This window comes from Danio rerio, chromosome 23, assembly GCF_052040795.2.
Source record: "Danio rerio strain M-AB ecotype USA chromosome 23, GRCz13ab, whole genome shotgun sequence".
NCBI classification, from domain to species: domain Eukaryota; kingdom Metazoa; phylum Chordata; class Actinopteri; order Cypriniformes; family Danionidae; genus Danio; species Danio rerio.
The window spans coordinates 4,040,001-4,066,914 of record NC_141043.1 but is presented as its reverse complement, the minus strand read 5'-3'; the positions used below and the strand labels follow the sequence as shown (position 1 = coordinate 4,066,914).

The window sequence follows — 26,914 nt, the reverse complement described above, 5'->3', positions numbered from 1 at the left end:
TAAAAATAAAATGACAGAGTCAAAAATGGAAAATCGCTGAGTATTGTGGATCTGTGCAATGCCTCCTATTCCTAATTATATACATTTTAAAAAGTTAAAGAAAACAGTAAAATTCCAAGGGAGGGCAAATAATATCGTCTTTAACTGTGATTTCACAATCAGTTTACATAGAAACACATTGCGTTTGGATTTCATAAGTCTGGGTGCAACCATTTATCCGAGGATGGTTTAGCAACCAATTTCTTCACGAATCAGAGCTTGCTTTAAGCTAACTGTTGAGTTTAGTTCAATAATTTGCATTAGAATGAATGTAGGGATGACAAACCCAGATATTTCCTCAATGAATAATGTCTTATTTTACAATCAGTGGGCAGTTTTTGGTGTGAAATTCAGTTTAGTGTAACACCTTACATAATAGCAGGTTACAAAATAGCACAGTTGAACGCCCAGCAGCTGATGAAATCTCATCTACAGTAAGTTTTAATCAAGGCTGTTTTAGGCATAGCGTACCTGCCCAGAAACTGCACCTCTCCTCTGTGGTGGTGCGGGATGGACATGTAGCGGCCCAGCTCTCCATGAGGACGGCTCACCTTGTATCCAGCAAACTGAACTCTGGGAAAACACGCATAAGTGTCAACTAGGGATGCAACAATTATAAATTTTGGTGGTACGATTATAGTCTAAGAAATAATCACGGTTATCACGATTATTTGCATTAATTGATTTTAAAACCACACTAGTTTATAACTAGCTTAAATTAGTTTTAAATTCTGTTTTGTAGTTTGCATCCAACTAAATATTTGTTGCCGTTCTAATCGTTTAAGTTCATTTAATTGAATATATAAAAATAAGTGGATGTTATCGATGCATTTGTTGGATAAAATTGCTCATTCAATGTGTTTGTGGTCATTATCAATGCACCAGCAAAAAAAGACCCAGTGAAAAGACCGGCAAAACTATCGCACCACTGCTGCTTCAACGGCGCTCACGCCTCGTGCTGACGCACTGCTTCTGTGTGCAGTATGAAAGCTCTTATCTGTTAACATGGACACCAAAAAAACACGCTCTGCTCACGGTTGCGGTGTGAAATAGGCTTGAGTCTTTCAGCACTCCCTCCGAAAACACTTGGTTGATCTCGGCTGGCATTTGCCACATGATTGCTCTCATCAGCGACATTATTTGTAACTTTAAGTGGGTTTGCAAATCTGTGTACTTTCCAATGCTTCTTCCTCAAACTTTAGCTGTTTGCAATTCCCGCTGTCACAAAAGTCCCCTGTCATCTCAACCTAAAAATCGTGAGCGTGTTGCGTTGCGTGCGCGTCCCTCCATTGGAAACAACAAACTTGCATGAGCTTGCCTTAGTTAATAGCCTCAGTCATAGTTAGTCCAGTGTGCGTGGTTATTAGTCTTGGTGTACAAACTAGCGCACAGTTGGCATAACTTTGTTTAGTTGCTGCAGTTTTGTTCCTTGCAGAAACAAGGTGTGGAGAACCCTCTACGATTAATTAACCGTGACGAATTAAATCGTGGTTAATAGTAAAACTGGTTAATTGTTGCATCCCTACTGTCAACTACACTGAAAAAAGTGAAACTACTGTGTCGTTCATTCAAAATACAGTTTTATATTAAATTAATTGAAAAAACAAAACAAAAGGGTTTCTATAGTTTCTGTTTCAATAATTTTTACTTAAAGGGTCACGAAACACCAAAACACATGTTTTGAGCTGTTGACAGTCGTATATGTGTCCCACACTGCTAAAAACACTATTAGGACATCTATATTTCACTAAAAAGTGTAAATTGGTTGTTTTTGCGTTATTTCAAGCAAATTCGTACTTCCTGTTTGAAACAAATTTTTGAAGCTGCGTCACGGTCATTACATAATAGCGTGTATTCCAGCGTGCAGACTGGGCGTCTGTGCCAGAGTGAGTCTTATTACGTCTTACAGCCTGCTGCATTAATGCATGAGTAAGGCTTGGTTCAAACCAATCAGCGCGCTCTATTGTGCAACTTCATTAATATTCATTAGCGTCACCGTGTTTACGCCACAGAGACGCCACATTGTGTTGGCAAAACAAGCGTGAAGTGTTGCTTTTATAGTTTGCTGTAGTTAAGTTTCGTTTTCATTTTCTCTCTGTGAGAGCTCTGAGTCACGTGTGGATTAACAGTGTACGCGACGCTCGACAACAATAACTTACGTGTCTAAGGAGGAACATTGTTTATCTGAGAGCTGTTCTCATCTGCAAACACTGAGATACGGATTCGCTTGTAACGTTAGTCTTCTCTTCATAAAGACGCGGCTCTAGTTGCTGGTGATTGTCCTGTCTCTACAGATTTGGTAAGTGAGCGACCAGTGCTCTTTGTTTATTCAGTTTGTTTGTATCGAATTAAGTTAACTATTGCACTGAGTGCAAACATGTTAGCACCGCATTTTGTGACCGGAATAACACACGCGGCTTTCTGACGCTACCTGCCGTGTGCATCTAAGTTTCCGGGAAATGCAGTTTTTTTTTTCTCTCATTCGCCGTGCGGTATCAAACATTGCATGAAAAATACACGCTTAGAGCAGCTCCTCGAATCAAATATCTCGTTTGTCGCGAGGGGCATGAATGAATTCCCTGATTGAAAGAGCCAAACTGCTGTTAAAGTCCAACATTTAATAATTTGGCAAATAATTCGACTACAGATGTCCATGTAGGTTAAACACCATCACTTTCTCCTGTGTGTGAGTATTTTGACTGAAACTCGCGCGTGCCCAAATAGACACTCCCACACCATCCCACTTTAGTTCCTCCGACACTCCCCCCTAAACAGAGCTGGACACGCCCACTTTTCTGACTTTTTCCAAAGTAGAGGTGTGAAAACACCCTGCTGAAACGAGGGGGTTTCATGGCCCTTTAAAGCATACCACAAACCCCATAGATAAAATTCTAAACATAACTTTTTCTCAGTGTACACTGTAAAAAGCAATTAGTTACTTTACTTAAAAAAATCAATAAACTCATTGTTTTAAAAGCGACAAGTTGACTTTCACTTTACAATGACGCCTCGGAGTTTACAAGCACTTGAGTGTTAGTAAACAGAGAGGAAAATCAGATTTTTTAGGTAAAACGATCTCTCTCTTCTGTTGAGCGCAAAATAAGTTTTTATTTAGGTCGCGTATGATTGAGCAACAATTCGTAACTTTTTCATCAATTCGTACAAATTCGTACGATCTAATTTGTACATTTTAGTACGATTTGCTCATCCCCCAATGACGGTTGGGTTTAGGGGTGGGGTTAGGTACCACGCCTCCTTTTTAAAATCGTACAATTTTGTACGACTGAACTCCGAACGGAATTAGCCACTAAACTGGCAAAACGTAAAATACTTACGTTTTCTCGTGAGAACAGGCTGGGCTGAGTCTTAATTCTATTATAGTAGGTATGATAGATGTATGTAGAACACAAATAGTCTAGTCCAGGAAGCATCACTAGCAAATTTGCACTACATTTCCTGCTAGACCACTTTGTAGGGAGTGTCTCTCTCGGTGGATCATAACTTCACAGTGTTGCAAAACTCTACGCATTGCTCTACAGATCCACATACCTGTTCCAAAGGTCATCGTCTTCTCCTCCCCAGCCCCAGAATGCATTGGGAAAGCCATTTATCCTTTTGAATTGCTTGACGGTGAGTCCGCTCACTCCACCAAAAAACTCCTCATATGGAAGCCTGTGTGGTCAGAGAGAGGCCTTCAGCGAGGTCTTGATTCACAACAACACAGAAGTCCCTTAATACTTCATAATAAGTGAGCTTAAAGGGATAGTGCACCCCAAAAATTATTTGCATAACATCGTGAGGTTTCAAACCTTCATGAGTTACTTTCTTCTGTTGAACACAAAAGGTGATGCTTTGAAGAATGCTGAAACAATGTAACCATTGACTTCAATAGTAGGAAAAGCATAATACTATGGAAGTCAATGGTTACAGGTTTTTCAAACATCTTTTTTCGTGTTAAACAGAGAAAAGAAACCCAAACTGGTTTGTGACAAGTAAAAAGAGAACAAATGATGACAGAATTGTCAGTTTTAGGTGAACTACCCCTTTAACTACAGAGGACTTACATAAAACAATAAGTACAGTGTATTGATTGTATTCATACCGTTTAGTACAATAATATTGAGCTGGGATGCTGGTCAAGGTATGGTGATGGTAGGTTTAATGGTAGATTTATAGTATAGAAAATTAACTAATAATTCTTAAGGAGATAATCACCCTCAAATGATTATTTTGTCATCATTTACACTTGTTTCAAACCTTTATGAGTTTCTTTCTTCTTTCTTTCCTTCACAAAAGAAGATGTTTTGAATAATGCTGAAAACCTGTAACCATTGACTTCCATAGAATTGCTAAATACTATGGGAGACAATGGTTACAGGTTTTTTAAAACATCTTTTGTGTTCAACAGAGCAAAGAAACTAAAGCAGGTACAGGACTAATGTGACAAGTAATAAGAGAGTAAATGATGACAGAATTATCCGTTTTGGGTGAACTGTTTTGGGTTACTACTAGGTACTTACATTTAACAATAAGTACAGTGTATTTATTGTATTCATATCATTTATTATTATTATTATTATTATTATTATTATTATTATTATTATGTCATTTACACTTGTTTCAAACCTTTATGATTTTCTTTCTTCTGTTGAACACAAAATATGTTTTGAAGACTGATAAAAGCCTGTAACCATTGACTTCAATAGTTGGAAAAGCTAAATACTATGGGAGACAATGGTTACAGGTTTTTTTAAAACATGCTTGTGTTCAACAGAGCAAAGAAACTTAAGCAGGTACAGGAGTAATGTGACAAGTATAGGAGAGTAAATGATGACAGAATTGTTCGTTATGGGTGAACTGTGCCTTTAACTACTAGGTACTTACATTAAACCATAAGTACAGTGTATTTATTGTATTGATAATATTTTGCATAATAATAGTGATGTGAGATGCTGATCAGGTTATGGTAATAGTAGGTTTAAATGTATAGTTCACCCAAAAATGAAAGTTAACCCAGTCTTTAAGGGATTATTACCCTCAAATAATTATTTTGTCATCATTTACACTTGTTTCAAACCTTTATGAGTTTCTTTCCTCTGTCGAACACACAAAAAATATGTTTTGAAGAATGCTGAAAACCTGTAACCATTGACTTCCATAGTAGGAAAAGAAAAAATTCCATGGGAGTCAATGGTTACAGGTTTTCAACATTTTTCACAACATCTTATTTTGCGTTCAACAGAGAAAAGAAACCCAAACAGGTTTGTGACAAGTAAAAAGAGAATAAATGATGACAGAATTGTCAGATTTGGGTGAATTTTCCCTTTAACTGCTAGATACATAAAACAATAAGTACAGTGTATTTTTTGTATTCATATTGTTTAGCACAATAACATAGAGGTGTGAAGCTGGTCAGGTCATGGTAAATGTAAAGGTATAGTTCACCCAAAGATTAAAATGAACCAATTCTCAAAGGGATGATCACCCCCCCAAAAATACTTTGTCATCATTTACACTTGTTTCAAACCTTTGAGTTTCTTTCTTCTGTTGAACACAAAAAGAGATGTTTTGAAGAATGCTGAAAACCTGTAACCATAGACTTCAATAGTAGGAAAAGCATAATACTGTGGAAGTCAATGTTTTGAGTGAACTATTCAATGTCTAGGTACTTACATTAAACAGTAAGTACAGTGTATTTATTGTATTTGTATCATTTATTATTATTTTGTCATCATTTACACTTGTTTTAAACCTTTATGAGTTTCTTTCTTCTGTTGAACACAAAAGAAGATGTTTTGAAGACTGGTAAATGCCTGTATCCACTGACTTCAATAGTAGGAAAAGCTAAATACTATGGTTATCAATGGTTACAGGTTTTCAACATTTTTCAAAACATCTTTTGCGTTTAACAGAGAAAAGAAACTCAAACAGGTTTGTGACAAGTAACGGGAATAAATGATGACTGAATTTCAGTTTTGGGTGAACTACCCCTTTAACTACTGGGTAGTTGCATTAAACAGTAAGTACAAAGTTGACTCACCCCAAGTGTTTTTAAACCAATTTATTTTAATCATTGTACCTAATGAATAATTTATAGGTACAAAGTAGATAAGGCCACTTAATATAAAGTCATAAATCTGCCTGAAAAAAATTGTTTTTCAAAATCATAAACTGTAATAAAGACTTACATGTATGAGTACTTGTTGAGTTTGACCGCAAAATGTCTGGGCATTTCACCACATCCGTAATAGTTGCGGTCATTTTCCAGAATGTGGTCCACATCGTGGAATATTACGCAATCCCAGTTCAAGTCCTTCATGGCCTCTTTGAATCCGACATTAAACAGCATGGCACGGTTGAAGGGTTCATTTCCTGCCTGTGGACACACAAACCAGTTCAACTTCCTGTCCTTCAGTTTTACTCTGACCACTGCCGTTTCACCACTTCAGTTCTGTTCATGACATTGGACACATGCAGTAACATGTTCAGCAGATCTGAGCACAAATAATTCCTTTAAGCCGTTCCTGTCACACCGACTGTAAAACCACACCCGTATGTTTTCTGGGGAAATATAGTTTGATTGTGTAAATGTTATGTAAGTGATATACATCTAGGCGGTTGATTTCACAGAATGAAACCAACAGATTTATTAACATCTACGGAAAATAACCACCTACATTATCAGCTTATTACGGAGCTACTTGCCACAGAACTAAGCAATCCAGGCTCATTATGGATACATACCTCTGTATATATATATATATATATATATATATATATATATATGAGCTTTGAGTCATGATCGAAAGGACAAGATCTCGAATACAAGCGGCCGAAATGAGGGTGCTTCGCAGGGTGGCAGGGCGCCCCCTTATAGATAGGGTGAGGAGCTGTCACCTGTGAGGAGCTTGGAGTAGAGCCGCTGCTCCTCCACATCGAGAGAAGTCAAAAGTGGCTCGGGTATCTGTTTCGGATGCCTCCAGGACGCCTACCTAGGGGGGTGTTCCAGGCATGTCCCACCTGGAGGGACATGTCCCACTAGCGTCTTTGAACATATCTCTGTCCACACTACGCCACCAAAAACGTATATCACGTGACCATTCGCGCACTCTGGGCATGCGCGTTCTAGTATAAACAGGAAGCATGCATCTCGCTCGGCATTTGGTTATTGTTGATCAACAAACGCCAGTTGAACATTAAACGCGATGGCAAAGAAAGCAAGAGAGGTTTTTTTTGTGGACAGACGACGAGGTTGAGTTGTTACTAAACGAAACAAATGAATAACTACACAACGGTGACTAAAACAGACAATAGTGCAAACAACGCTCCCATTTCTTTGTCCATGTTGTTGTTTATGGTACTGTCTTCCGGTAGCGTTAAAGCCATGTGTTATAGTCATGTGACAGGGGCTTGATGAATAAGGGAAGGATACGCAATGACAAAAAAATGCCCCAATCAGGTAGCGAATCTCAGCATTCCCGCCTCCGTTTTCAGATGTCTCCGTTTTTCCTCATCCACACTGAGACGTAGCTGCAGCGATTCTGAATCAAAACGGCCCTTCCAGCGTTTCCAATACGCTCCGTTTTCGGCGCTCGAGAACTCCGGCGTAGTGTGAACGGATGGCGTAACTGTAGCAAAACTTATGCGTTTTAAAACAAAAACGCATTAGTGTAAACAGGGCCTATGTCTCTCTGCTGGCCTTGGAACGCCTTGGGAACCCCCCGGAGGAGCTGGAGGAAGTGTCTGGGGAGAGGGAAGTCTGGAGTTCTCTCCTAAGACTGCTGCCCCCGCGACCCGGCCCCAGATAAGCGGATGACAATGACATGACCCCTGTATACATTTCTGTAGAGCACAAAATTCATCCAAAGGGGTATGTTTTTTGCAGTTTTTGTTTTCGAGAATCCATCAGAGGCTGCTGTGTACACTTTTTCAGATCTCAAGTTTCTTTCACAAGTGTCATTCGCTCCAGCTGTCTAGCATTACTCCCTTAAGTTAATTTTTTGAAGAATCCCTCCCATCCACCCCATCTACCCTTTTCCTTTGTTAGCAGCGGGATCTTTTGAGAAATACCTGATCTTGCACCCCCTTACATGCTTATCAACCAGGCGGGAGCCCTGGGCTCAATTATCTCAGAGCTCAGGGCAGCTCTCAGGACATCAAGCCAAACCTGCTTATATTTTCAAGCAATATCCAATTGTGAACTCTTGAAGTAGCATACTTTGAAATGTCATGACTGACCAATCAAAATCAAGTATTTGTGAATGCCATAAAATAATGCCACACGGGGAGTCAGCTTCAATGCTTCCCATTCACTTTGGATGGGTGACGTCAGGCATTGTGGATCCTTCGCCGCAGCTTCAGAGGCGTTGCTTGCTGCAGAAATTGGGATTTGCTCAACTTTTCAAGCGCTGACAGAAGTTTCAGCCAATCAGTTGGCTGTATGCAAACACACCAGCTCAGACAGTGGCCTATAGCTGACTAATTTCATTGGCTGATGCTGCTATGACGATCGCATCAGACACGCCCTCTGTCAAGCGTTGACGCTGAAGCCCCATGTGAAAGGGTGTTTGAGCTCAGAATAGCATACTATCACACCACATCAACAGTATTGACCTGTTTCTTCAAGAGGGTTCTGGATGCGGACCTGGTGCAATTGCAAGGTGAACTTTTTAATGTGCACATCTAACCCTACCCCTCACAGTGAAGTGACTAGCTCCATTGAGTGCATCGTGTCTGACATTGCGAGTCTGAGATATGCAGTCTCAGCTTGCAGATGCAAAGTCTGCATCCAGATACTATTGGTTTATTCTTCTGACCTGTTCAATGACGTAGAAGCCGAACTGCAGTCTCTGTCTCTGCAGCGCCGGGATCAGATGCCGGAAGAGTATTGGAAGGTGCTCATGGCGATTTCGGAAAGGAACCAAAATGGCCACCTAGAGAAAAATGGGACAGCAGAATTACTAAATATCACACTGCACAGGCATATCAATAGCTAACAGGTCATTCACACCAAACGTGTAAACAGCAGTACCTATACTGCACCATCAGTGGGTACCCTATAAAAAAGAAGTATACTTTAAGCTCATTTTATTATGTATACTTAAGTAATTCATTCTTTCATTTTCCTTCAGCTTAGTCCCTTATTTATCAGGGGTCACCACAGTGGATTGAACCACTAACTTATCCAGCATATGTTTTACACAGTGGATGCCCTTCCAGCTGCAACCCAGTACTGGGAAACATTTATACTCATTCACACACACACACACACTCATACACTTTAGCCAATTTAGTTCATTCAATTGACCTATAGCGCATGTCTTTGGATTGGGGGGAAACCAAAGCACTTGAACGAAGCCAACGCCAACACAGGGAGAACATGCAAACTCCACACAGAAATCCCAACTGACCCAGCCGGGACTCGAACCAGCCACCTTCTTGCTGTGAGGAGACATTGCTAACCTGAGCCATCGTGCTATCTACTTTAGTAATGTTGAAGTATATATTTAAGTATACTTCATGGGTTTACTAGCATTTATGTACACTGCAAAACTATTCTTGCTGCCTTAATTGTTTTAGTTTAATTAAATGAACTTTTCTAGTCATCTCAACTTACATCAGTCAAACTGACTCAAAATATTTAACAAGTTCAAATTTGCGTAGCTTAAACAATGTAGTTGACACCTGGTTAGGGAATTGAAATAAGGCTATAGCTTAAAGCAGCATAAAAACATGTGTGTAGTCATGACTGCTTGTTATGTCATTTTTTACAATGCACTAGTAGTATACTTATAAGTGCACTACTTACTTAAATATCGCTTTGTACTACAGTGCATCCGGAAAGTATTCATAGCGCTTCACTTTGTCCACATTTTTTTATGCTACGGCCTTATTCCAAAATGGATTAAATTCATTTATTTCCTCAAAATTATACACGCAATACTCTATAATGACAATCTTAAAAATATATATATATTTTGAAATTGTTGCAAAATTATTCAAAATAAAAAAACTGAAAAATCACATGTACATCAGTATTCACAGCCTTTGCCGTGAAGCTCTACAATGAGCTCAGGTACATTCTGTTTCCTCTGATCATTCTTGAGATGTTTCAGCAGCTTCATTGGAGTTCACCTGTGGTCAATTCCTTTGATTGGACATGATTTGAAAAGGCATTCACCTGTCTATATAAGGTCCCAGGGTTAACAGTGCATGTCAAAGCACAAACCAAGCATGAAGACAAAGGAATTGTCTGTAGACCTCCGAGACAGGAATGTCTCAAGGCACAAGGCTAATTAATAACCCGATGGTCACTCTGTCTGAGCTCCAGCGTTCTTCTGCGGAGAGAGGAGAACCTTACAGAAGGACAACCATCTGTGCAGCAATCCACCAATTAGGCCTGTATGGTAGAGTGGTCAGACAGAAGCCACTCCATGCCTGGAATTTGCCAAAAAGTATCTGAAGGACTCTCAGACAAAATTCTCAAATTGAACTCTTTGGAGTGAATGCCAGGCGTTATATTTGGAGAAATGCAGGCAGCGCTCATCACCAGGCTAATAGCATCCCTACAGTGAATCATGGTGGTGGCAGCATCATGCTGTGGGGATGTTTTTCACCAGCAGGAACTGGAAGACTAGTCAGGATAGAGGGAAAGATGAAAGCAGCAATGTACAGAGACATCCTCAGTATAAACCTGCTTCAGAGCGCTCTTGACCTCAGACTGGGGCGACGGCTCATCTTTCAGCTTCCAATGACCCAAAGCACACCACCAAAATATCAATGGAGTGGCTTCACAACAACTCAGTGAATGTCCTTGAGTGGCCCAGCCAGAGCCCAGACCTAAATCCTATTGAACATCTCAGGAGAGATCTGAAAATGGCTGTACACCGTCGCCTCCCATCCAACCTGATAGAGCTTGAGAGGGACTGTAAAGAGGAATGGGCAAAAACTCCCAAAGACAGGTGTGCCAAGCTTGTGTGATCATATTCAGAAAGACTTGAGGCTGTAATCGCTGCCAAAGGGGCATCAACACAGTATTGAGCAAAGGCTGTAAACACTGATGTACATGTGATTTTTCAGCTTTTTTATTTTTAATAAATTTGCAACAATTTCAAAAACTCTTTTCTCACATTGTTATTATGGGGGATTGTGTGTAGAATGTTGAGGAAATAATTCAATTGAATCTATTTTGGAATAAGACTGTATAGGGGATGTCAATGTGCAGATGTTCAGGGAAGTGTATTTATGTATTAAGTGTATGTGTTGTCCCTGAAATCCTTGATGGTTGGTTTTATGTTTCAATTTTATCCTTTATTAGCTGGGAAAAAATGTTTTGAAATGTTTTGTTATAGCTCTGATGTTGTTTTTCATTCAGAACTATTTTTATAATTGTGTCGACTGTATATCCTTATCTTTATATTTATCGTGCTTGGTGTAACCCCAATGATAACTGGACTTCTTGCAACAAACAGGCTGATTTCTGTAGCTTTTAGACCACAACACTTCTGAAGTAGAACAAACTGCAGGAAATGTGTGTCATTTAAACCAGCAGGAAGCGTGTCACTCACCTTCCAGCGTGGGCGACAGTCATGGGGTTTCCAGTGGCCTCCGACTGACAGACCCGGATCATTTAGCTTCAGCAGTTTCTCCACCTCGTCTAGAGCGATCTCACTCATGTTCACCTTCAGCCGGCCCTCTGCAGACAGAAGACAGATTTCTCACGTTGATTGTAACAGCATTGGTATTACAGGGTGTGAAAACACACTTCCTTGTGGGTTTCTTAACATTTAGTTCTGGATCTTCAACATGTACAACACTGTCTACTGTTAAAAGCACAACCAGAAGATTCTGATTCACAAACCATGACCTGCTAGTGGTCAGATCATAAGCGGCCAGCCAAGAAACTTGTACAGGGTGGGCCATTTATATGGATACACCTTAATAAAATAGGAATGGTTGGTGATATTAATGTCCTGCTTGTGGCACACTAGTATATGTGAGGGGGTAAACTTTTCAAGATGGGTGGTGACCATGGTGGCCATTTTGAAGTCGGCCATCTTGGATGCAACTTTTGTTTTATTCAATAGGAAGAAAGTCATGTGACACATCAAACTCATTGGGAATTTCACAAGAAAAACAATGATGTGTTTGATTTTAACACAACTTTATTCTTTCATGAGTTATTTACAAGTTTCTGACCACTTATAAAATGTGTTCAGTGTGCTGCCCGTTGTGTTGGATTGTCAATGCAACCCTCTTCTCCCACTCTTCACACACTGACAGCAACACCGCAGGAGAAATGCCAGCACAGGCTTCCAGTATCCATAGTTTTTTTTATTTCATATGTCATGACTGAATATCGCATATATAACTGCTGAATTTCACATTCCTCCACAGCAGAAGCCTGTAGTGTGAACAGAGCCGAAGCATAAGCACTTACTCATGGAGGGCAGCTTCTCCGGGCAGACCTGCTCAGGCTTATACGTGAAGCCCTCCGGGAGAAAAGGAGTGGGGGACGCGTCTGTCTCGCTGAAGTTAAACTCATAGGTGTAGTCTAGAAAATGACAGAATCAAACATTCCTGTATTAGAACACCACAACATACTACATTTTGTGTGGTTTAAACAAAAATATCGCATGGGAGATACTAAAAGCGATGAGTTTATTCATGAAAAAGTGTATTCCTCTAATATCAGGAGTGTTAAACTTAGATCCTGGAGGGCAGAGATTATTTCCAACCCTTATCTGTAGGTTTCAAACAAGCCTAAAGGACCTAATTAGTTTGATCAGGCGTGTTTAATTAAGATTAAAGCTAAACTGTGCAGAGCTGTGGCCCTTCAGGAACTGAGTTTGACTCCTGTGTCTTACACCTTATTGAAATTTTATTTTGTATTGCAAAGTATGCTGGAAAGTGAAAGTGGTGAAAAGAGCACTGAATCTTCATACTCAAGTAAAAGTACAGTTGCTTGACAAAAATTACACCTTATACCCTGCATATTAAACATGTAGCTTACATCAGTGTCGCTTCCTTTTAAGAGTGTTTCTAAGTGTAAATTGTTTAACATTCATGGGAAATACATTCAAAATGTAGGATTAATTTAATGTGAGAACACTGTTGATATACAGTTGAAATCAGAAGTTTACATAAACTCTATTGAAAGGCACTTAACCATTTAAAAAAATTCAGCTGTTAATGTGACTCAACTTTACATCAGACATTTAAAAAAAATGGTTATGTTCCTTTTTTAGAGTGTATGTATACTTCTACTTTCAACTGTATAAACCCTTAGACTATGACCTTTGACCCCTGATTAATAAGCTATGAGCATTCAGCAGGTGGCGCCACAAACCAAGGTCCTGCAGCACTGACAGAATACATGAAGTTTGTGTGAAAACGTAACATTCTGTAGTGCGTTTAGAGACTGTTTAAGGCCATTTGGTGATTTCAGTCCTCATACAGTGGACATCTTCCTCATCATCATCATCTAAACACTCTCTTGCTTGTTGGCTGTAATGATTTAGCTTCTTCTAGGACACTTATAATGCTTTAAAAGCTTTAATGCTTCCACTATTTGCACTGCCTATGTGTCATTTAAATGGACAGGAATCACAGAACTGATTATTCTACTTAACAGGTAGTGTTTACAGATAAGCACAAAAATGTACTCCAAAAAAAGTACACATTTTTAAAGAGCCCCTATTATACATTAAAAAAGGTCATGTTTTGAGAGTGGCCATGACACCACGGCTTATCAACAATACTGAAGTAGTCAGAGTGCAGAGTGTATATGTGAGCATACCTGCCAACACTCCTGTTTTTTTCCCCGGGAGTCTCACGTATCTCAGACCCATCTCTCGCCACCCTCCCGTTTTGTTTTTATCCTGTAAAACTCTTGTAATTTCAACCACCCCCTATAATGAACTATTTTAAACCTTGACCGCCGCACTTGTGTAGGAACAGCTGATGATGGCTATAGCAACGACAAACGGCAGTGGAACACAAGCCCACAAACGCATTTAAATCCGTAAACAAAGCAGCACACGGTGCGTTTTCAACGTGGCATTAGACACGATATAAGAAAATAAAGAGTTAACCAGATAGAGTACAAGCGGTTACAAGTAACAAAACTTAATCGCTCTTGCTTACACTTCTGAAATGGAGGAAGAAACAGGTCCATGAACTGTGTACTGATAAAGTTCCGGTCGAGCTCCCACAAATCAATAGTCTTTTTTGATCCGTCCTTTACCAAACGGGCGATGAATACTCAGTTGTAAGCATGTAGATATGCTTAAGCTTTCGTCAGAAGAATGACAGTAACAGCACAAGGCTGGGGCTATAATGCTGAGGTATTTTTGTAAAAATAAACCTCAACCACTGACTCCTCACAGTTTAATCTTTGGGTGGAGAAAATAACATTAACTTTCCCCCTCACACTTCCAATAATATCCAGCTAATAAGAGCACAACGTCTTCATGACTTGATTCAGCCGGGATCTGCTAGAGTGTTTGTCTTCCTCTTTTCCTTTGCAACAGTGTTTGTGGGCGGGGTTTCAATTTTTCCTGGGTTTGTATGCGCAACAATTGGGCGAGGCTTGAGTTTTGTATTGACGTCACGCCAAAACGTTAGATTCGTTATCAAGACGATTCATTCGAAGTAGGAGTCGACTCTTTTATTAATAAATCAATAGTTTTAAACACTTTCAGATTTAAGCTGGATATTTCACTTCACTTAGAGCTGTGATACACACTACATGGAGGGTCATTTACAAAAACCCATAATAGGGGCTCTTTAAAACTACTTTGAAGGTAAGTTAAGTATTTTACACCACCGGCTAAATGGAGCCAGCTTAAATCCTGACTTAATGAATGAGCATGGATTTCCTGAGGATGTGGTAGTGCTGCTGACAGGATGCCTTTAATGGGAAGGAAGGTGAGTGGTGTTTCCTGTTCAACAATGATGGGAATAAATCAGTGTGTCGTACCTGTGCCGTTGATGCTGTAAGCACTGCGGACCACCTGCTCCAGAACCTGAGCCCCCATATTCCTCACATTCTCACGGATCTGGATTCCACGGGCCTGAACCATGAACAGGTACTCATTAACTGATGAGAAAGAGAGAGAGGCGGGTTATTAAAAGCAGAATAACTACACACTGTCAAACACTTCTGGGTTACACACAAGTGATTTGTGTTGGGTCAACATGAAGGAAATAAGGGGTGTCCAAACTCGGTCCTGGAGGGCCGGGGTCCTAAAGATTTTAGCTCCAACTTGCCTCAACACACCTGGAAGGAAGGTTCTAGAAAGCGGAGTTGATTAGCTAGCCCAGGTGTGTCTGATTGGGGTTGGAACTAAACTTTGCAGGACACCGGCCCTCCAGGACTAAGTTTGGACATGTCTTAAACTTAAACTTTTACAACTCCATACCTGTCATCCCTCCCGTTTTTTCCCGGGATTTTCCCGCATTTTACAATTCTATCCTGCTATCATCCTATAAAGGTATTTTTCTGTATTTCTCTTATATTTTTAATCTTTCTATGAAGGGTGGCAATAAACATTTAAGAGGCGATCCTCCCTAAACACAAACCCATACTGCAGAATTACCAAGGGACACCTCTTGCTGTTTATTGTGAATCTATTCTGTGCTTTTATTTTATTTATACATGAAAACACTTTAAATAAAAATAAAAATGGCAGGATTCTCTTCCATTCCATTGACATTTCTGCCATCACCCCTCCTGCAATCCTCAAAACATTCAGTTTATATATTTTCACATCCCAATGTTGACAGACATGCAACTGCAGGCGCACACAACGCTCCGTCAAAATGCAAAGCACAGCAGGTGAACACCAGATGCACACAGGGTACATAACACCCATCCTATGTTAGGATCGATGTTATTGTTTACATCCCTCAAAATGGTCTATAGGTGAATTGAATTCACTAAATTGGCTGTAGTGTATGAGTGCGTGTGCAAATGCAAGGGTGTTTCCCAGTACAGGGCTGGAAGGGCATCCGCGAGTAAAACATATGCTGGAATAGTTGGCGGTTCATTCCACTGTGGCGACCCCTGATAATCAGGGACTAAGCCGAGTGCAAATGAATGCATGAATGGCACGGCAGTCAAATGAATCATTTCTCTGTAACCACCTTACCTAAAAATAAAGTGTAACCATATAGTCTTGCTGATAAGTGTAGAAGATAAAGCCTAACAAATCTATTAGCATAGTGGTGCCATTGAGAAAGCGTGTGTTATTGCACAATCAAGAGATTTCACACACAAGAACATCCTTATTTTAAGACATTAGTTTCTAGCATCAGTGACATCAAATGTGATGTGTCATGATACTAGAGTCTGTCCTTCACTAAGGAGAATGTGTGTGTGTGTGTGTGTGTGTGTGTGTGTGTGTGTGTGTGTGTGTGTGTGTGTGTGTGTGTGTGTGTGTGTGTGTGTGTGAGTCCTGTGCAGTCACAAGGCCATGCTGATAGAGCAGAAAACAATGGCTCTTTATGGTAGGCAGGACTGCCCCAAAGATAAACCGCATTTCCTCATGCTCACACTCAAAGTCAGTGAATGCGTGTGTGTTTCTAGAAAAGATTTACAACTATTCCCCTTAAACTACACCCATTTACTGCACATGACCGCAAACCTCTTTTCATGGCAGCGAACACTGGAATAATTATCACGCCGTAAGAGCATGTGGTTAAAATTTATAAAGCTCATCTCCGTTTGAACATCCTTTTTTTTTTTACACACACACACTTGCTACAACAGGTTTGTCCACGTTGAGCTCATTTAACCCTTTCAATTTGAGAGATACATTCATTGATTCATTTTCTTGTCGGCTTAGTCCCTTTATTAATCCGGGGTCGCCACAGCGGAATGAACCGCCAACTTATCCAGCAAGTTTTTACGCAGTGGATGCCCTTCCAGCCACAACCCATTTCTGGGAAACCACCACACACACATTCACACACACACACTCATAGACTACAGATAATTTAGCCTACCCAATTCACCTGTACCGCATGTCTTTTGACAATGCGGGAAACCAAAGCACCCGGAGGAAACCCATGCGAAAGCAGGGAGAACATGCAAACTCCTCACAGAAACGCCAACTGAGCCGAGGTTCGAACCAGCGACCTTCTTGCTGTGAGGCGACAGCACTACCTACTGCACCACTGCCTCGTCTTTTGAGAGATACACTGAAATAAATGTAGATTTTTCTGCTTGTTCAAACTGCTTATTTAAAATGAGCTGAAACCACACAGTTCTTGAGATTTTTTGAGGACAACTTAATTGCTTTGTGTTCAATTCACTTACATTTGTTAAGTTAACCTAATAGGTTTGTGTTGGGAGAACATAAGTGAATAGTGTGGAGCCCTGCATTTTTTTTACAGTGTATCTCCACAACATACATGAGCTGCCATTAAGTCAGATGCACGCACACACACACACACACACACACATAGAGGAGGAATCTTAGGAATGCTTTTCATAGTCTCCGATTATTATCCAATCATACAGTGTGGGAGTCATTCATTCCTTCTACATGTGTCATAGCAAAATGATACACTGGTGAAAACTATAAAGAATGTTTATTCAGAATCAGTTACAGATAAGCAGTCCTCTAAGTGAACAGCACATTTTAGCTCTGAAGTGGCTGTTTAAAATAGTTTGAATGTTTTTTTATTTTGTTAGAGACATACAGCGTCATCCTGCAACTGTTTTGCAGCATATGAAATGTCCCAAACTGTATTTTTAACTGTCCAAAAGGGGAAAATATTTAGTTTTTAGTCTCCGATAGTCAATAATTCTATGTTAAATATGCATAAAAAAATTCGGGGAAAAGCGTTTTATGTAAATTCGGACCACGAGTCCACATATATGGACAACATTTTTCTCTAAAAGGACATCATATCAATAGATGATACTTCCAATAAGCCCAAATAGCAAAGAGAAATAAAAAAAAATGCATGTAAAAAAGCACCTTGGGTCTTAAGATGTTATCTGTCAACATCGAGATGTGAAAATATAAGATATGCCCACCATAAAATCCCCCCCAAACAAAATAATCCCAAATTACTAAGTATGTTCTTCTGGAGCTGTCATCAAATATTAGCAAACAATAATTTTCTTAGTCCCTTTATTAATCCGGGGTCGCCACAGCGGAATGAACTGCCAACTTATCCAGCGCGTTTTTACACAGCAGATGCCCTTCCAGCCGCAACCCATCTCTGGGAAACACACACACACACACTGATTGCCTACCCAATTCACCTATACTGCATGTCTTTGGACTGTAGGGGAAACCCGCGCGAACGCAGGGAGAGCATGCAAACTCCACACAGAAACGCCAACTGAGCCGAGGTTCAGTTAGCGACAACCAGACCCAATCACCTGCTCTCCAACACCCCCACCCCCTCCCACCCTTCAAAAATTTCCTCCTGCATATGCCCCCTGGATAGTCTCTGCACGGGGCTGAGTGTATGCACATCTTCTGAATTAGGTGGAAAGTTTTTGTGAGAACTTTAAATGTCTGTATAAATGTGAAATCATACACAATTATTACTTCAAGAGTTCACACTTAGCTCATGATTTATACATAGCTTGTTTGGCATGCTGTCCCGGGAGAGAGCCCTGAGCTCAAGGGATCCTCGAGCCCAGGGCTCCCCCCCTTTGCAGGGCGAGTGGAGATTGAGCTCAGGTCTATCTCAAACTCCCCCGCTGCTGAGGCCAAGGCGAACTTCCTGAGAGTAAGACATTATAAAAAAGGTTTAGGCTTGTTTTATCTATAATATAGAGCACATTTGGATGGTGGGAGGAAACCGGGGAACCCGGGGGAAACCCACGCGGACACGGGGAGAACATGCAAACTCCACACAGAAATACCAGATGGCTCAGCGAGGACCCAACACCATTGGTATTCTTGCTGTGAGGCAACAGTGCTAGTCACTGGGCCACCGTGCCGCCCATTCTGGATAAAGGAGGAAGAAGGGGAGGAGGGGGGTTTCTTCCAGACGAAGATAGTTGTAGAAAGGAAATGAGGATATATATATAGTGATTTGGGATCCTTTGATTGAAGGATCATAATTAGTTAATGTGGACCAGCTGGGTCAATCATGAGCACATGCTCCTCTCGAAATTAGTTTAAAACTAAACTTCACTTAATGAGAGCCATTGTTAGTACATTGTTTAAAAAAACGGATGTTTCAAATATTCTAAGACCATTCAAAAAGTAATATAATATCATTTAGTGGTAGGGAACATTATGGGAACATATAGAACCTGAACTTGTAAGATGGAAATTAATTTTTAATAAACCAGTTTGAACCAGTATAAATCTTTGTAAATCTGATTTTCTCACGGCGTATCTCATGTACCTTGACTCAACCTCTTAGCTAAACATTAGTGTAATGTGATAAAATTGCATTCAATATTGTGCGGAGTTATATGACTATTATCAGCACATGCGGTTTATTACATTATGAGGGGTAATTGGTCTGCTTTCATTGATTTCTCCTGACGTGAACCCTGTCGCGTCCTGTCAGCAGAGCGCCAGCACTTCAACCCCCAGACGGCCATAAAGAGCCTTGTGACTGGAGTAAGCCCAGACCACATGATCCTGAAGCTGCCGCTGCTGGCTTCTGATTTAAAGCCTTCAAGAGCCCGCTCAGTCCAGACACGCGTATTAAGACGATCACTGCTGGAAATGTAAATACTCATGGCTATTATGGTTTGGGGTGATAAAAATGTTTAAAATGTTTCCCTGCAACTGATAAATTAGATATAAAATAATGTAAAAATCAAAGTTGCACATATTACAACAGTGTTTAATGTGTGTTTTTAGAGGATTCCTGAAAAAGCTGACTTCACAGTATCATCATTAAAGTGTTCAGTGTCAGCTGATCATTCAGAAATCATTCAGAAAATGATCATTAGATTATAACGGATCATTCATTATAATTGTGGTCACATGACATGAAAACTGCTGCTGCAAAGTAAAAATCTACTTAGGTAAATTAAGTTTGCCTATAGGGGCTTCATTTTATTGCTCTAAGGCGCATTGAATAAAACAGGTGAAAACCAGAACCCATATTTCTTTCACTTGATCCAATCTTAAAATTTACTTTGAAAGCAAGACCAACACAGAGCCTTAATTGTAGACCTCAACTTAAGCATCTAGTCAAGCGGAGGATAATGAGAGAGACAAGATGCCTCAGCTGGGTCAGTTGGCATTTTTGTGTGGAGTTTGCATGTTCTCTCGTGTTTGCATGGGTTTCCTCTGGGTGCTCCGGTTTCTCCCACAAGTCCACAAGTGAATTGGGTAGGCTAAATTGTCCGTAGTGTGTGTGAATGAGAGTGTATGGGTGTTTCCCAGAGATGCGTTGCGGCTGGAAGGGCATCCCCTTTGTAAAAACGTGCTGGATAAGTTGCCGGTTCATTCCGCAGTGGCGAGCCCGGATTAATAAATTTATATATATTTATGTGTGTGTGTGTTTGTATGTATGTATGTATGTATGTGTATGTATATATATATATATATATATATATATATATATATATATATATATATATATATATATATATATATATATATATTTATATTTGACAATCTTATTAATTACGATCATATATTTATACATCTGATGACGGCAGCCAAAGGAGATGATAAAGTCAAATTTACTGTCCTGTCCCATAGATGCTGCATTCGAAACCCCTTGCACAAGCAGTAATTTTCTCATTTAAAGCAAAGATGATAAAATACACACATAAACTCTAAATTTTTAAAACTTTTAAGGATTTAAGATGCTAAAGATCGTTAAACGCATCATAACAGGCTTGTGGAAAGGGTTCATCAAAAAAAAAAACTCAGAAACATATGCAAGCATTGATCTTATGTGAGCTGTACAGCAGATCACATGAAGGCCAGTCATGGGGTGCTCATAAGGTATCAGTGGACTTTTACACACACATACACAGGCGCACACACTCACGCACACATACCAGTCCCTCAGTAATAACGCTCACATGAAAAGTGAAAATGATTATGGCTGCTGAGGCAATGTTCTTGTGTACTATGCTCATGTTTAGAGTTTAGTGACCGGCCGCTACAGTTGCACTACAGTTGGTGGAAGCACTACAGTTATTCATTCAGATGATGGCTGAGAGCGCTTAACACATGACAGACACGGCTAATGTAGTTGGTTCATTTAAAAGTAGAGATTTTAAATATGAGCAATATCACACCAGTAGCAGTGCAATATGGCTGTATATCAGCAATAGAGGGAGATGTGCGTTGTGTCTATACAGCCATATCGCACTGCTACGAGTTTAACAACATAATCGTATGTCAAATGTTCAAATGTACTGAGGCTCGAACCAGTGACCTTCTTGCTGTGAGGCGATTGTGCTACCTACTGCGCCACCCCATTGGTCAGATCATTTTAAACATCTTGAGCTCTATTTTGACGGTCCATGCGCAGAGCGCAAAACGCAGTGCGCAAACGCTTTCAGGGCGTGTCAGGACGCGTTTTTGCTAATTTAAGGATGGGAAACCTGCCTTGCGCTGTGGCGCATGGTCTAAAAGGGTTGAGTTTATTTTCTTAATGAGTTATAGGTGTGTTTTGAGAATAAACCAATCAGAGTCTCATCTCCCATTCCCTTTAAGAGCCAGCTGCGTCGCGCCAAGAGCGCATTCGCTATTTACAGGACGCAAAGTAAGTCTAAGTGGACAAAATGAGCATTTCACAAGCAAACAGTTAACAATTTTTAACAGAAAACTGTTAAACAGAGCATCTACTGCGTGAGAATGAGAGATAATGGATCTACTTTCACATTCGCTCTTGGATAGGGAAACCTTTACGCACAGACATCAATTAGTCTATAAATAAATAATTTAGTTTGTTAAGCGCAAATATTCGTTTCAAAACTATTTCTAAATTCAGTTCTAATTTCCAGCAAATGAATAAATGAACAATAATAACAAAATGTGCTCAAACACCTGAGTTATATCCTAAAACACATGCTGTGCCCCATATGGTCTAAAACCTGACAGGTGGGCAAATCTAAGCTTGTTTTTAATAAAACAAATATAAATATGCATATAATAAATAATACTGCTAATAATAATAACATTATACAAAAGCAAATTGTTATGAATGAACTGAAAAAGCCTCCCGAGATGAAGAAGACATAAAAGCAGTGATTTTTCATATTTATATAGGCTAGAAAATAATATGTTTTGTAATATTTTAATCCTTTATATTTATATTCTATATCTATTCTTATTATATCCTATAAATATCCTTAATATTTACATTTTTTTTAAATGTAAAGATATTTGCCTATTGCTCTCTTGTGTGTATTAAGCAGTGTGTAAGCGAGGTGCAACTCTGTGCCGGAGTTTAGACCGGGTTTGTTTTGGTCTAAAGAAAAATCTATTTTAGTTTCTCAAAATAGCAACGCGCCAGCGGTCCGCCTCAGAACGCCTTCCTTTTTAGACCAGAACGCTTATGGGCGCACAAATGAGCGCTAATGCATTTGCTATTTGAACAGCGTAGCGCCTCAAAACGACTCTTGCGCCAAGCTGAAACTACCAAAAGACTATTGCGCCGCGTTTTGCGCCACACTGCGCCGGGTGTATGATAGGGCCCCTTGTCTCTCGCATCCTCCTCCTCTTGACTAGATGCTTAAGTTGAGGACCTCAATTAGGGCTCTCGTTGTTCTTGCGTTGGTCTTGCTTTATACCGTGTTTAGGTTTGTCTGCTGTAATGTATACACAACACGATTTATTTGCAGGCCAGATGGAGGCGTCGAGGGGCGCACCGCTAATTAAACACAATGTCTCTTGCCAAGCAGATGAGACGTCTGCCGTGTTGTTACAGCAACGTGGATCTCTGTTGATACTGTCGTCATGGCGGCAGGTCCTTGCCGACAGAGTCATAATAAATCAGCTTTAATGACCAGTCAGTGATATCCTTTTGTTAACCTCACAGCCTGCTCTGAACACTGGATACCATGAAGACAGATGTTTGATGAATGTATGCTGGTGTCTCTCAACAGAGACAGTTGAATTGAACTGAATCAGTTTTAATTTATCTAGAACAGGGGTGTCCAACCTCGGTCCTGGAGGGCCGGTGTCCTGCTGACTTTAGCTCCAACTTGCTTCAACACACCTGCCCGGAAGTTTCCAGTATATCGAGATAGATTAGCTGGTTCAGGTGTGTTTGGTTAGGATTGGAGCTAAACTCTCCACACTGCAAAAAATGCTTTTCTTCTTTAGATTTTTTGTCTTGTTTCTAGTCTAAATATCTAAAATTTCTTATATCAACAAGCATTTTCTAGACAAGCAAAACATATGGTCTTGTTTTGAGAAATAATATGCCAATATTAAATGAGTTTTTCCTTAAAACAAGCTAAATAATCTTGTTTTTTCTTTTGACGTAAGATTATTTTGCTCACCCCATTGGCAGATTATTTTGCTTGTTTTAAGGAAAAACTCACTTAATATTGGCATAATATTTCTCAAAACGAGACAATGTGTTTTGGTTGTCTAGAAAATTCTTCTTGATTTAGGAATTTTTTTATATTTAGACTAGAAATAAGACAAAAAATCTAAGCAAGAAAAGCATTTTTTGCAGTGCAGGACACCGTCCCTCCAGGACTGAGTTTGGACACCCCTGATCTAGAACTACACCAGCATTCTACACTACTCTCCTGCCGGCCTGATATGCTGACTATGTCCCGCAATTTGAAATATTATGAAAATATTAGCAGCTTTAACACAATCTACATAGCACTAGAAATACAAATGAATTTAGTAGGCTGTTAAAATCAGTATAGTTAAAGGGATAGTTCATTAAAAAATGAACACTTATTCATCCTTTACTGCAGTGATGCTCAACCCTGTTCCTGGAGCCAAGCAAAGGCGATTTTGTGGTCCAGATAAACTTTGCTTTGATTACTGAGATCTGTTTATGGTTCTAATATTCATTGGAGAAAAAGAGTTAGCTATTTTGTACAAATGGGAAACAAGTGAATGATTCTTAGTCTGTTTTTCCCTTGTTTGTTTGTTGTGTGCAGTTGCTGGAGAGACACAATTGAATGATTTAAGGCAGTGGTTCTCAAACTGTGGTACGTGTACCACTAATGGTACGCGGACTTCCTTCTAGTGGTACACGAAGGAATGAAATATGTCATGTACATGCTACATATATTTCAAAATTTATCAAAAATTATGTATATAATATGCTATATATGACATATAGCCTATGCTTCTGAGGTAATCTGTCACGTTTTTTTAACTATGCAGAGTTGTAGCTGCTTTACTGGGCCTATTTTTTTCTGAGGTGGTACTTGGTGAAAAAAGTTTAAGAACCACTGATTTAAGGTAAATCAAATCGCTGACTGATCCAACCGTTACGTCACTCAGATTATTTACAAAACTAGTTTTGTGCAGGAATTTGTTTCAGAATCACTTTGTTTGGGAGGCAAAAACATTTAAAGTTTGGTCGTGAAACTATATGCTCGCACAAACTGACAGGTCACACATTGGCTGTTTCTCAATATGCGTTCTTCAGCGGTCTTGCGTCCTCGTGTTCTCGTGCAACGTCATCATCAGCTGCCTAAGTTCAGTTCCAATAATCAAGACCGCAAGTACGGAGGAGGCGTGAAACTTCCCGGATGTGATCTTGATATCGAGGACGCACTGATGCAGACTTGAGCACCGAACTCGCTCTGGAAGTCCCAGAAGTCATTGCGACTGGAGGTGGGAAGTGCAGCATTTTATTTAGATTTATTATTAAAGTTCAAAGATATCACTTATTTACCTCAGGAGTTTCCCTAAATGAAACGGTGAAAGTAAACATTACCATGAATATCTTAATAAAGGAATAAACACATTAAGGGTGTTTGTTTACTAAAATTTGTATTAAAATGTGTTTTATTTATATTGTGCAGAGTATATTTATAATGCTTTTATGCAAAGTATATATTTTGAAAAGGGGAAAAACAATAAATCGTTGTATGAGTGCTGTAATGTTTAAATAATTTCCATTTAAAACGCGTGAAGGTCATGTGACCATCAGGAAGAACGCAGCATCCCATTTCTCAAAGGACGCGTTCTCTGCCCTCGCGGTCTCCTGAGTTCGTTCTTCCGAGGACACCTGGCAAGACCGCTCTCCACAAGAACACAAGTCTGTTCTCTGCGTTCTTGGAATTGAGAAACAGCCATTATCTATTCCTATGTCATCAACTACATGGCACAAGTGATTGGTTAATGTTGCCTCAGCAGCTAATGAGCTTACTTAGCATGTTAAATGGCACAATTTTGTTTCACGCTAGAAATATTGGTGTGTTTTTTGGAGACCCTCCTCCACCCCAGCTCCACCTGAGTTTAGATCTGCTATGGGGGTTCATATATATTATGTTTGCAGCAGCAGTGTGTTCTCAGATTGCATTTCTGTGAATATACTAGCAATAGCATGTCTCGGTACTTGCCAGAGCCATATCACCCTGCAGCCTAGGACTGGTTACTCGCTGAAGCTAAGCAGGGCTGACCCTGGTCAGTAGTTGGAGGCGAGAACACATGAGAAAACTAGGTTTCTGTTGAAAGTAGTGTTAGAGAGAGGCCAGCAGGACGTCAATCTGTGGTTTGTGCGAGTCCTAATGCCCCAGTAAAGTGAAGGGGGGATGAGACGTTAAACTGAGGTCTTGACTCTCTGTGGTCATTAAAAATCCCATGGAACTTCTCGTAAAGAGTAGGGGTGTAACCCTGGTGTCCTGGCCAAATTTACTCCATCAGCCCTTACTCATCATGGCCTCCCAATCATCTACTGAACTGGCTGAATTCTCTCCACTCCACATATAGTTGGTGTGTGGTGTGCGCACTGGCGTCATTGTCCTGTGGTTGCCGTCGCAACATGCAAGTGGATGCTGCACACTCGTGGTGGTGGTGGTGTAGAGAGACCTTCCTCTCATGATTGTGAAGCGCTTTGGGTGTATGACCATAAACGGTAAATGCGCTATATAAATACACACATTACTGCTCAGCCATAAAAATCAAAGCAGCAGCAGCATAGCAGATCTATTCCGCCAAGACCAAACACATCAACATTACCATATGCATATTCATTACCGTACTAAATCTTTCTGAGAGTTGTCATGACAAAAAATAAATATACTATGATCTTAGAAACTTTGCCAAGCGTTTACATTAACGAACAGCATTAAAGGGAGCATCCAAAAGAGCATAACAGGACACTTTACATGTATTTTTAGTTTATGAGATATGGTTGGTTTATAAACCTAGTCATTGCTTTCGCCTCACACATTTCCTTGTCAGTTTCCTGACATGGTGCTATAAACTTCAATGGCTTTATACTGCATGCTGCATGTGCTTCTGTTTTATTTACGATGACTGCAGCATTTCACTTTAGCAGCTGGTCAAAGTAGCAGGTCCAAGCTATATTAAATGGTAACTTCCTACATGAACTTTTTGATCAGATTCACTGGCTGAGCCTGTATTTCCAGACCTTCCTCATGTTTTTCTGAGCAACAGCAGCAGGCAAATGAGAGCGACACTGTACACCATCTTTGCAAACGCCCACACTGGTATATCGGCCACAAACACCTCTGCTCTTAGTTTCAGACTGCACAACACACAACTTTTTTAAACTCACAATATGGGTCATCAGCTGCAGCATGGAGTAACATTTAAAATAACCAATGCACTTCCTTTGCTTTGTTAAAAGTCATTTGGGAAATATTGGAAAACTTCACAGGGCTAATATTGAATGTCAAGAATTAGCTTCCTTGTTGTAAAGGATATTATAAATAACCTAATGTCTGAGTAAATTGTAACCAAAAAGAGTCATT

The 26,914-nt window shown here is 40.0% G+C and overlaps 2 protein-coding genes across 3 annotated transcripts in view; both read right to left on the bottom strand.

Moving 5' to 3' along the window:
• raf1a (Raf-1 proto-oncogene, serine/threonine kinase a) overlaps window positions 1-24,880 on the bottom strand; it is a 778,989-nt gene extending 754,109 nt beyond the window's left edge. Inside the window, exon 1 of one of the 2 annotated variants that reach the window (XM_087305095.1) lies at window positions 24,690-24,880. The gene's annotated coding sequence lies outside the window, so the exon portion shown is untranslated. The remainder of the gene's footprint in view (window positions 1-24,689) is intronic. The other variant, XM_087305097.1, reaches the window with a different exon arrangement.
• Window positions 1-26,914, bottom strand: part of b4galt5 (beta-1,4-galactosyltransferase 5) — a 59,308-nt gene that overhangs the window by 12,992 nt on the left and 19,402 nt on the right. Inside the window, 7 exon segments of the mRNA NM_001045332.2 lie at window positions 511-612; window positions 3,589-3,711; window positions 6,228-6,415; window positions 8,856-8,972; window positions 11,607-11,734; window positions 12,479-12,592; window positions 15,020-15,139. Of these exon segments, the coding sequence (NP_001038797.2) occupies window positions 511-612; window positions 3,589-3,711; window positions 6,228-6,415; window positions 8,856-8,972; window positions 11,607-11,734; window positions 12,479-12,592; window positions 15,020-15,139 (892 nt within the window).